Source organism: Muscardinus avellanarius (genome assembly GCF_963383645.1).
Source record: "Muscardinus avellanarius genome assembly, chromosome: 5".
Lineage (NCBI taxonomy): Eukaryota > Metazoa > Chordata > Mammalia > Rodentia > Gliridae > Muscardinus > Muscardinus avellanarius.
In genome coordinates this window covers 114177422-114190490 of record NC_137790.1, presented here as the reverse complement: position 1 = coordinate 114190490, position 13069 = coordinate 114177422, and the positions used below count along the sequence as shown (strand labels likewise).

Genomic DNA, 13069 nt, shown 5'->3' with positions numbered 1-13069 from the left:
GAGGCAAACCAATTAGAATCACTCCAGACTTCCCAAACCAAGTCATGAGAGCCAGAAGGGCTTGGAGTAACATATTCCAAACTCTGAAAGAAAACAACTTCCAGCCAAAAATTTCCTACCCAGCAAAACTTTCTATCAAATTAGATGGAGAAATAAGAAGCTTCATGACAAACAGAAACTGAAGGAATTTATGTCTTCAAAACCAGCACTAGAGAAAATGCTCAAGAGATTAACTACAAAGAAGAAAGAGGTAACACACACCAGAACCAGAATTTTCCATCCAACAGACAACTAAGATTGGTTATCTTGGAGATTCATTACTTATGTTAGTCTTTTACCTATCTCTAAATGGTATTGTTTGCCTTTATTGTTGTTAATTTTTAGGATTTCTAGTTTGAATATTAATATACCTTCATATATAGCATTTGGAAATATTTTATCCCATTCTATTAGTAACTGTTAACTCTGTTTACATTGTCTTTGGATATACAATATTTTTTTATTTTTTAGGGAGTTTGTATACTCTTCTGTTGCCTGTGCCATTGAAATCATATCCAAGAAATCATTGCCAATTTCAATGTTGTGGGGTTTTATGACCCAGATTTTCTCCTAAAAGTTTATAGTCTTAAGATTTATATTTAGGTCTTTTATCTATTTTGAGTTAATATTTGTATATGGGATTAGGTAAGGTTCCAACTTTATTCTTTTCCATGTAATTATTATGTTTCAACAATATTTAGTTAAAAGATTAATATTTCCACCACCAAATGTTCGTGGAAACCTTGTCAAAAATAACTTGACAATATATGGAAGAATGTAGCTCTAGGCTTTTATTTAACTCCAATGGTTTATATATCTGCCTTTAGAACAGTACTACACTGTTTCAATTATTGTAGCTTTATATTGTTTGAAATTAGAAAATATATATCTTCTAGCTTTGTTCTTTTTCGAGATCGTTTTGGGTATCTAGAGTCCATATTCCATATTAGGATAGATTTTTTTTCTGAAAAATAAATATATAAATATATGATAGTTTCACCTAAAAAAAATAGAAAAATAATATTCTCTGGTAAGAAAGAAAGTAAAAAGAAATATTGAAATGTTATCTTTAAGTTATCAAAAGCTTGGTATCAGACAAATGAAACTGTTATGTGAGGTTATCATTTTTAATTTTGGATAAATTGCTGTAATTCTAGATGTCAACCACTAAGCCAAGCATGGGAGGGAGGGATGGGGAGAGAATGGGGTGGGGATCGGGTGGGGGCTGACTGGGCGATGTGTGCATGTATGTCTACAAAAGTTTGTATCCCACTATGATGTATGAATACAGTGCACCAATAAAAAAAAAATTAAAAAAAAAAAAGAAAATGCGGTTGTCCTCAACTTCAGAGCCTTGGGAATTTTTACAGCACAGTCCAACAAAAGCTAACTAATGTGCTGGAGGCTGGAAGAGGCACAAACTCAATACTTATGGAGAAGGAAAGTAAGTGAGGCAGAAACTGTGTGACCCTGGGATGGGAGAGGTGTGGGAGACGGATGGAATCAGCCTCTGGTAGGTGAGACTTATATACATGAGCTGAAATTTATGTATTTATTGCAGTACTGGGGATAGAACCCAGGGGCATTCTACCTCCAAGCTACACCCCAGCCCTATTTTTTATTCTTTATTTTTGAAACAGGGTCTCACTAAGTTGTGGAGGGCCTCATTAAGTAGTTGAGGCTGTCCGCGAACCGTGATCCTCTGGTCTCAGCCTCCCAAATGCTGGAGTTACAACTAGCGTGTGCCACCATGCCCAGCTGAGCTGAAATTTAAAAACCTGTTGATTTGGTTAACCACCACAGCTTGTGACTATAACAATAGTTACTACTTACTATCTGAAAGTTCAAGATAAGAAATGTGTAGTTAAAAACAAAGCCTATCACGACACAACTGTTTTCCATAATTGTTTTTAGAGATGTTATAGGAGGGAATCTTAAGCTCAGAAAGAAAAATCTCTTAAACCTTGGGTCTGGTTTTTGGGTCCTTTCTTAGAGTGAAGGAAAATTATTTTTTCTTTTAAAAGTTCTCTCTAAAAATCCTTTGCGTTAGCTTCCCAGGCATCCATATAATCTGCAAAACTGATCAAGTCTAATCATAGATCAGAAATAGCCGCCATCGTTGGTCTTAAAGGGACTCCTGTGTGGATGGGGATTAACAAGGGTGCCGACTGATTCCACAGGGTGTTTCATTTAATTAATCTTACTGTAACTGGATCAGGTCTGAGCCCCGGTAAAAAGAGATAGCTTTGTTATAGAGAACCACGCATTACAGTGGTTTTAACTGGTTGGATTTTTTTCATATGGGAAAACTATATACATTTGAGTTTTACAAGAGCTCACTACATACTTTTAAGTTTATACGTCCCGCCAAAGGATTTGATCTTTTGCTCTCATATAATTAAGAAAACAACTACTTGTCCTATATCAAACCTAACAGAAAGTTGCATAATCCAAGGAATACTGAGGCAAGGAGTCCCCTCTGACCTACTGGTCCCACATCCTAAGGACACATCACCACCTCTTTGAAGCACATGGGATTTAACTCAGGCTAGACTTCAGACGATGTTTCTGGCCTTTCACTTGATGTCAAGCTAGTAACAGCCACAGCTGTTTTCTCTTTTTTTTCCTTCTCTTTATTCCCAACTTGATTGTAAATAAGAAGACAGATGGAGCAGATCAACAGTGCAACCTGGGCCTTTAATCTTCTCTTTCCAATTCAAATACTGATGTACAATACTCTTAACAAGGCTCTGGCCATCCAGTTTGCTCCATTCTTTTGTGCTTTCAGAGTCCTTTTTAAAAGGAAATCTACATTTTATAGTATCCCTAAATTCCAGGTGGAAAAATGAAACAGATGAAGTGTCATCTAAAAACACGGGAAGGGGAGGGGGGGCGCTGCATGTGGTGGTGCACGTTTGTAATTCCAGTACTTGGGAGGCTGAGAGGATTGCAGATTTGAGGCCAGCCTCAGCAACTTAGTGAGACTCTGTTTCAAAATAAAAGAATAAAAGAGGGCTGAGGTTGCAGCTCAGAGGCAGAATGCTCCTGAGTTTCATTCCCAGTACCGTGAAAAAAAAAATTAACTAACAATAAATAAATGGATTTCCAGGAAGATGGAGGCGGCCGCGGTCCCAGGCCGCAGCAACAATAGCTGGCAGCGGCCAAATAGGACAGGTGTTCCTCTGAGAAACCCGGACATCAGATTTTGGTTTAATATCTGATTGGGACAATATACAGAGACATTTATAGCCATGACTTCCTAACTAAAATATAAGAAAGAAGAGACGGACTAAGATGGTGGAGACGGCGGCGGCAGCGGTAGCCAGTATAAAACCAATCCAACCTGCCTTGAACTGTTAGAGAAATCCTCCCTCAATAACACCCCCCCCCCGCAAAAAAAAAAAAAGACTGCTCCTGCTCCACATGCTCAGAAACTCTGGACAACATACTATGTAAGAAAAATGTTTGGGACGCGTCAGATGGAGCACTACATAGTCGGGTCAGCTGGCACCCTGTGTCCCAGGAGCCCAGGGCGCTCCTGGCCGCCAGCTCCTCTGCACAGCGCTAGGGCTGGTGCGCTCAGAGCAGCAGAACCCACTCTCCATGGTGAAGCTGTGAGCCTCCGCTCTTGGAGGGGAGATAAAACACATTGCTACTAAGTATTTGGGCCCCCAACTCCTGAAAAAGATGTGTACTGTTTTCTTTCTTTCTTTCTTTCTTTCTTTCTTTCTTTCTTTCTTTCTTTCTTTCCTTTTTTTCCTTTTCTTTTCTTTTCTTTTTGGTGGTGCTGGGGTTTCTAGAACCCTTCTACCTCCAGGCCACACTCCCAGACGTATTTTTTATACTTTTTTATTTGGAAACAGGATCTCTTAAGCCAGCGCGGCTGGCTTGGAACCTGCGCGATCCTCCTGTCTCTGCCTCCCAAATGCGGGGATTACAAGCGTGTGCTACTACGCCCAGCTGTTTTCTTTTATTAAGAAATATTGAAGAGGGAGGAAGATGGCGGTGGCTGTAGTTTAGCTGCAATGGCGACCACAACCACAGTGGTATTGATTAGTAGCAGTCGAATAGGATATGCATACCCCTGAGAAACCCTGGACAACAGATTTTGATTTAATAGCTGAATGGGACAACACACAGAAACATTTCCAGTCACCACATCCTATCTGAAGTATAGGAGAGTGGAAAATGGGGGAATTAGAGCAAGACTGCATCGTGGCTCCCGCCACTGCAAGAAAAGTGATTTTGGAGGGATATCCCAGAAAAGATCAGAAAGCAGACTGCTCCTGCCACACATGCACAGGAATACTTAACAACTCTAGGAGAGACCAAGAAGGCAGTGGCGGCCAGTATTCAGGAGAGGCAGACAGATCCAACCAAATCCATCTTGAATTTTTGAAGAAATCTCTGCAAAAGTAGACTGTTCTTGCCCACATGCTCAGGAACTCTGAACAACATATGATGTAAGAAAAAGTTTTGCAGAGACGGACCAAAATGGCGGTAGCAGCAGTGGCGAGTATTTGGGAGAGGCAGACAGATCCAATCCAGTCCACCTTGAATTTTTGAAAATATCTTCCCCAAAGTAGACTGCTCTTGCCGCACATGTGCAGGAATTCTGGACAACATACTATGTAAGAAAAATGTCTGGGACAAGTTGGAGGGAGCCCCGCTCATATTGCTGGGCTGATCTGCTGTGCTGGAGGTCCCGGGAGACCTCAGCTCATGGCCACTGCACTCCTCTGCGCTGTGCTGCGGGTCAGGGTGTGCTTGGAGCAGCGGATCCCGCTCTCCATGGTGAGGCTGCGAGCCTCCACTTTCAGTGGGGAGATAAAATCCATTGCTGCTAGGGAATTGGGCTCTCAGCTTCTGCAAATGACACGCGCTGTTTTCTCCTACGAAAATGTGTGTGTGTGTGTGTGTGTGTGTGTGTGTGTATGTGTGTGTGTGTATATATATATGGAGGAAAATAGGAACCTCTGTAAACGTCATGCCCACAGTGACAGTAACCAGAGCCTGCTGGACGGTGAGGCTGGGTTTGGAGCCAGCAAGGGGCCAGGCTCGGAGCCTGTTGCACGGCAGGCCTAGAACTGGGGCCTGCTTCATAGCAAAGGGCCAGCGGTTTCTTCAACTGTGTGGCCAGAAAGCAATAGAAGCTGCCTCTTCCTCACCTAATCTCACAGCACATTTCCAGACCCAAGTGACCTCTATTTAAAAATAATTGGTTGTGAGTGGATCATCTTGTCAAAGTTACCTTCTGGCTTTCAGGTTTTCAGTAAGTGGGAATAAGTGGAGAAATAGAAGCTCCAATACATTGTTGGTGGGATTGCAAGTTGGTGCAACCACTTTGGAGAACAGTATAGAAGATCCTCAGAAGAAGGAAAATGAACTTACCATAAGATCCAGCAATACCACCTCTGGGTATCTACCAAAAAGAGTGAAAACCAAAATACCAAACTAATGCATGAACGACCATGTTCATAGCTGCACAGTTCACCATTGCCAAACTGTGGAACCAGCCAAGATGTCCTTCAACGAATGAGTGGATTTCAAAACTATGGGATATGTACACAATGGAATTTTGCTCAGCCATAAGGGAGAACAAAATTATGGCATTTCCAGTGAAATGTCACACACAAAAAGTAAGAAATCAGATGCTTTTCTTAATGTGAAAAATATTAGGGAGAAATGGGTAACAGGAGGAACTCTAGATGAAGAAGGGACCCTATAGAGGAGCAATGAAAGTGACATATGTGAGGGGATAAGAGGGAGGAAGAGGGAAACTCTTTAAAGCACATGATGTACTTAAACATATCAGAGTCAATCAGGAAGCCAAGCATGGGTAGGAGGGAGAGGGAGGGAAGGGGTTAGAGATTGAGTAGGGGCTGACTGGGTGATGTGTGCATGTGTATCTCCACAAGTTTTTTTTTTCCCATTGAGATGTATAACTACAACGCACCAATAAAAATATATTTTAAAAACTTCTGGAGTCCGGGCGTGGTGGCGCACGCTTGTAATTCCCACGCTTGGGAAGTGGAGACAGGAGGATTGCACAGGTTTGAAGAGCCAGCCACTCTGGCTTAGGAGACCCTGTTTCCAAAAAAAATAAAATAGGTCTGGGAGTGTAGCCTGGAGGTAGAAGGGCTTCCAGGAACCCCAGTAACACACACACACAAAAACAAAAACAAAAACAAAACAAAACAAAAAAAAACCCTTCTGGATTCCTGATTTGTTCCCCACACTCAGATATGTGCTGGAACATTTCCATGACTACTGGAATAATTAAGCAATACTATCTAAGCAGAATAGTTGTGTTAATGGCAGAAAGAAGCAAATTTTAATCTTTCTGATACGTACATTCATAATTAATGGCAAAATTTAATCCTGTGAAATATTGTTTTGCTCTGAATACATTTTTAATTTGAATGTCGTTTAAAGGTTACTTTTTTTTAGAAGTACTTAAAATTCTAAGAATTAGTTGAATTATGTTTTCAGCATGTCCATTGTCAACCACAATTACTAGAGGATTAAAAATATTTTAAGATGCTTAAAAAACAAAAGTAAATAAACAAAACACCAGAGAGTATATTGAAAAAGACAATAACTCACATTTTTTACTTTAATTCTTTTCTAAATTATCACAGTAAAATATGCAACACAGTCCAAGAGATTACTGATACTCAATAATGACCCGTGGCTTCACATTAATGGGGGCTATCAATAAAGAACTGATCAAATAACTGGAACAAAGTTCAAATGTAAAAGGGGATTCACTATTACTCTATTTATACAGTATTAAACCATCAAAACATTTAAACACTCAGAAATTTTGAAGTAATGTCAAATAATAATTGGTAATACTGTAACATCTTGAAGTACCTTCTGACCACAAACAGAATTTTGTTAGTATAACTTCAGTGAAGTTTTTTTCCATACTACATATTTTTTAAGAACTGACAATTCATGTAAGATACACGCTAAATAGAATTCCACACTTCTCTGTTGTGATGGACTAATGAGCTTACAACTCAGAAACACCCTCTGAAGAACTTCTAGTCTATAGAATTTGTTTGGTCGTTTTAATTTTCATTGGCAAAAACAAAACAGACCCACTGATTCCTCTTTAAGATGTTTAGTCCTATACCATCTTCAAAGGATCTGATTTGAATTTTGTTTAAATAAGTCATTAGCAAAGTGTAGCCATCCTGTCTCTAGTCCATGGGCTTCCCATGCGTCTGGGCTCAGCGTGAGCCAGCACACGGAGCATTCTATGGATTTTCCGCAGCACCAACGCTCACACTTTTCACATCGCGTCCTGCCCTTCTCTAGGCTTTCGGTCAAGTGTCAGGTTAATAATGGCATGTGGTGTTCCTCAGCATAACCTGCCAAAATGTAATGATTTCCTTGGAAGAAAAGCCATGGGCTGCAATCACACGTCTGAGCTGACAGACATCCAAGTGGATTCTATACAAGAAGAAAAGGTTTGTGTCCTCTGGAATATGAATGTCCACTTTTAACAAATTCAAACAGATTCCGACATAAACATCTTCAAACTTGATGGGTTTTACATGGCCCATCATCTCATAGATCTTTGGCACCAAATCTCTGGACATTATATAACCCAAGCCACTGCAATAGGGAGGGAACACCTTGAAGGGATACTCCTGGTAGGAGATGTGGGTTTTTTGGTAAAATCCTCTATAGGAATAGTTATCAATTAGAGGATAACCTGTGAAAAACTTCTCTGAATGATTTAAGTTTAAAAGATACTTCACTAAATTGCCAGTATTGATGAAAACATCAGTGTCTGTCTTCATAACGTATTTGGCATTGGGGCAAAACTCGGTCACCCACCTGAATGCCATAATGGTTTTTAAGGTCAGGTTATTATATGTGTCTAAAAAGTCTTGTCGTATTATATCACCGTAAAGAAGGTGTTCGTCCTCCAAGGACAATGCTAACATTTTGTCTTCCCTTTCAGCTTGTTGGCCCAATAGGAAAAATGTAAGAACTTCATATCCCCACCAAGACTTTTTTTCACCCCAAGTAACCCTAATGGCCTGCCTGGCTTTCACATCTGAGGGGTGTGAGGTCACCAGGATGACCAGAAATGGGTTCTGATGAGAGCAGTTTGAATGCTCTCGAAGCGTGAAGCGGAAGTCTTGTCTGTAAATGGGCTCATACTCGTAGAAGTACATCCAGTTCACGCGTTCTATCACGTTGTAGTGGGGCAGGCTGAGGTACCACATCACCAGGAAGCTCAGAAGCGACAGCAGCAGCAGGCTCCATTTGAGGGATCTCAGTGACATCCTACCGGGAAGGGCAGTCAAGAGAGCCAGAGCCATCCACAGCAGCTGGGAAGCACAGGTTCTGGAAGATTGATCAGAGATCGAGTTAGTGTTCCATCAACCCAAGTATGCTTTCCATTGACACCTGACTACTGAATCCTGGAGAAAGACAAGGAAAACGAAAACTCCAAAGCAAAATGAAAAATCCTGACCTGAATCTACTTCATGTCATTTAACTATAAGCAGAGGGATACCAACAACCAAAAATGTATTTTAGCTTTTTACATCAAGACTGGGGTTAAGACATATCCTTTAAATATTGTGAAGTGAATACATAATGTTCTACACAAATTACCAAATGTGTTTTTTCCTAGATTCCTGGAAGGACAGAAAGAGATGAATAATGAATGGCAAATTAAAAATTAATCTATAATAAAAATAAAATTATGTTTATTCTTTACAACTGTGGTAAAAAGTAAAGGATTTAATGTAAGGAGGTATTCCTATCAACATGTCTTTCTCAGATGTGCGATCTGATGCAAATGTGGAATAAGAAAGCCCCTGTGGCAATAATTCATGGTGGCCTATGGGACAGATAGGTAGACTTCATCTGGAAGGTTAGTCCTTAAGACACACACAGGATAACTACCTCTCAAGCGGACTATGAAATAGCATTTACTTGTCCCAAACACCATCCCAGCCCCCCTCCCTTTTACTTCATTGGCTAAACTCAGTGCTCAGTTTGGACAGCAGGTACTTCAATTAAAGAAGTCCTTAGTACTGAGTTTTCACACATTTCTCATTCCAGTCTATTCAGAAATCACACAGCAGATCAGGATCATGGGAGGAAACCTTCTAGAAAGAACACTTATTTTTCCCAAGAACCTCCAGCCAGAATAAGGACGGAGATGCAGGGCATCACATGCAAAGGAACTGCAGGGAAGGGTCAGATCAGCAGCGGAGGAGGCCCCCTAGACAGGCACCTTTCACCCACATTCATCTGGGCAGTGGCGTCTGGGAACTCAGAATTGGCTGTGGAGGGTGAACCTTAACGTCACATGGGAAGGCTGGTCTAAGAAGGGTCAAGCTCAGGGTCTCTGCACACAGCTCCTCCTTCTTCACATGCATGAAGATCACCAGATCCCAAGACTCCCTGCCACCTCCATCTGGCCATACTCACCAGCTTCCATTGGCCATGGTAATCTTTTTTAATCTCTACTAGGGCTTTCTGTGTTTTAAGTCGCACATGAGATGGAATGCTTTTGCAAACACTTTCCAGTGTGTCTTCACTTCTAGTCTACTGACCTTGTGGGTAAAGACAATTTTTCTCACCAGTTAAAGACGGTGAGGGAGGCCCAGAGCAGGAGTGCAGCGGACACGGTTTACTGTGCTGCTGCATTTGAATAAGGACAAAAAGTGGGTCTCCATCCACTTTCCATCCTCTGCTACTCCCTAGCAGCCATGAGTGGTCCCTGGGAAAACCCGACACAGGATATTCTAGAATGAAAATGATGGAGGCCACCAACACCACCATTGCTCATGTCCTCCTCACTTGACCGCAGACGCTGCACAGCCTCGGGGACACCACGTGCATCGTAGCTGCTGACAATTTAGACACTCACTGCAACAGCTGTCAGATGGCAATTTCATGCCTAACATGCTAAACATATAATACTGGCATATTACAAGTTTCAAATATACAAGAGGGAAGCGTCTTGAGGGAGGGGCATACGGGTGATGGAGGTCCTGCTACTCTTCAGTAACAGCAAGCAAATCTTATCATAAAAGTCATTTTGATATATCCTGTCAGTCATGGTTTCTAAGTGTGAAAATGTGATGAGGGTTATTTTATCTATTGTGTAAACAACTGAGTCCAAAAGTGAGACAGATCTTAAAAGCATTGGCCAAAACAGATTTTAGGTGCCCTACAACACAGGTGGCTCTAAGGGCAGAAAGACCACAATTCGCGCTTGAATTCTGTCCTTCACCAACCAGGGGAGGGGCACGTCATGACCCCCAGAGCCCGTTTCTGGCCTCTATGCTGAAGACACCAATGCAGTGCAAAGGAGTGACCATGTATGCAGAGTGTCCGGCCTGTGTCAGGTACTCAGCAAAGAGGCCGATCTCCCGCTGTGCTTCCTCCCTTGCATCTACTCCATCCTATCTGTGTTCTCTAATTTGATTTTGATTGTCAAAAGGATTTATCCTAGCTGGGTGCAGTGGCTCATGCCTATAATCCCAGTACTTAGGAGGCTTAGACAGAAAGATTTTAAGTTTGAGGACTGTCTCAGTTGGTAGTGAAACTCAGCAACCTAGCAAGACCCTGTTTCAAAATAAAAATAAATAAATAGGGCTGGGGTAGAGCTCAGAGGTAGAATGCCTCTGGGTTCAATCCTTAGTACAAAAAGAAGAAGGAGAAGAAGGAGAAGAAGAAGAAGGAGAAGGAGGAGGAAGAGGAAGAGGAGGAAGAAGAAGGGATTACCCTAAAGAAATAATCTTGATGAATTTTTACTGCTTGAAAAAAGTACATTTCAGATCCACAAATACATTACTATTTCTTACCTTCTTCTTGATTTCTCCTGAGTGAAAAACCTTCAGTTTCACCAAGTGAACCATTCACCAGCATGTAGTTACCAAAAATAATGCCTGAAATTTCTGTAAGACATGTAAGAAAATAACATGTGCCGATGAGTCAAGGGATCAGGAGTCAGAGACGGGAAGGGAAACAACTCCTCACTTCTGGTTGCTTTCTCTGAACTAGAACATATGTTGAAATACAAAATTAAAGAAATACTGCTTTTCTATAGAACATAGTTCATGGCGTCATCATTGAAAAAGTACACTTGGTATTCAAAAGTGGTACAGATTTATGACTTAAAAACACATAACCAGCTGGGCATGGTGGCTCATGCCTATAATCCCAGTACTTGGGAGGCTGAGCCAGGAGGATTCCAAGTTCAAGGACAGCCTCAGCAATGTAGTGGGACTCTTAGCCTAGCAAGTTCCTGCTTCAAAAACAAAAACAAATAAATAAGGGCTAGGGATATGCTCAGGGGTGGAATGCCCCAGGTGAAGTTTAATCCCTAGACACACACACACACACACTCTCTCTCTCTCTCTCTCTCTCTCTCTCTCTCTCATTCTCTCAGGATGGGGATGTAGCTCAGTGGTAAACTGAGGTATGCAAACCCCTGGCTTTGATCTGAAGAAAAATCCACATGTATCTAAGTTCCCTCGACACCTGGTACCTTCTGTCACCCTACCACATCCTACTTCTCTTGATTTAAAAACCTGGGTCCTGGAAGATGGCGACCGAGAAAAGCGGGGCTTAAGAGCCCCGCTAACAACCAACCTCCATTACCACAAAATCAGCACCTTTCATAGCCAGAAAACACCATCACCAGAGAAACAAAAAAATCACAAAATCACCAGGCTCCAGAGAGAAAGTGGACTGAGAACAGAGCTCAGAGCCACAGAGGGGATACACCAGCCTCAAGCCTGAGGACGCGGCAGCAGCGCTTTACTGCTGGCGGCAGCGGCGAATTCACCGGACGGCTACAGCAAGCCTGAGCCGCTGCGGAACAGCCAGGCAGGATCTCTCGGTGCAGGGAGCATCTAAAGCTCCCAGTGGCTGAGCTCAGCACACGCTGCAGGGATTCAGATTGGAACTCAAAACCAAGAAGAAATACACCAGCTTCACTGCCGAGGGCGTAGCAGCGGTGCCATATTGCCACTGGCGGCAGCAGCAGCGAATTCACCAAGTCCAGTACAGCTACATCTGCGTACTCAAGAACAGTGAGTCAAATTGCGGGCCACAGAGGAGAAATCCCAGTACTGTACTCCCTGGGACTTGACCCAGTGGGGGAGGGGCGGTGGCAGAGATATGACACCATAGGAGAACGTGCAACCTGGCACCCCCACAGTCTAAAGCAGCCTCTATCGACACTCTGGGTCGGAGACTCTGTGATACAACCCAGTAAAGGAGTAGTGGGGTCTGAGATACTACTGACTCGAGATCCAGAGCACCTTAAGCGAAGTCATAGTGACCCAAGGGAAGAACCCAGAGAAGGCACAAACTTCTGAAATCATGGGAAAGAGGAATAACACTGGAGCAATGAATGCCCACAACCCCACAACATCAGAACCTGATAAAACAGAAAATCAGAGATTTCTAGAAGATCAAATCAGGAAAATAACTGTAGAAATAATAGAAGTGCTTCGAAAAGAACTCAGAGAGAGCCAAAAAGAGATAAAGGATGCAATTAATGAAGTAAAGGCCTCAATTCAAAGCACAAACATCCGATTAGACCACACGGGGAACAGAATCTCGCTCTTAGAAGATGATCATTCCAAAAATGAACGCATAGTTTCTAATGTAGAAAAAAATATCTGACAGCAGGAAGCTGATATTGAAGAAATATGGGCCCATTTTAAGAGAGCTAACCTAAGAATAATTGGAATAGAGGAGGGAAAAGAAAGTAAAACCAAAGGGATCAACAATCTCTTCAAGGAAGTAATAGCAGAAAATTTTCCAAACATAGAGCAAGAGGTCGATACACAGATCCAGGAAACCTATAGAACTCCCTTTAGACAGGATCGGAGAAGAGGGTCCCCACGCCACATAATTGTTAAAATGACCAATGTGGAAGCCAAGCAGAGAATCTTAAAGGCAACAAAAGCAAAGGGCCAAGTGACATTCAGAGGCAAACCAATTAGAATCACTCCAGACTTCCCAAACCAAGTCA

General features: G+C 42.1%; 1 protein-coding gene across 1 annotated transcript in view; it reads right to left on the bottom strand.

Moving 5' to 3' along the window:
• Positions 1–7385: 7385 nt before the first annotated feature.
• Positions 7386–13069, bottom strand: part of B3GALNT1 (beta-1,3-N-acetylgalactosaminyltransferase 1 (Globoside blood group)) — a gene marked incomplete at its 3' end in the record, with an annotated part of 569595 nt that continues 563911 nt past the window's right edge. Inside the window, exon 2 of the mRNA XM_080695486.1 lies at positions 7386–8406. Within this exon, the coding sequence (XP_080551612.1) occupies positions 7386–8381 (996 nt within the window). The 5' untranslated portion in view covers positions 8382–8406. The remainder of the gene's footprint in view (positions 8407–13069) is intronic.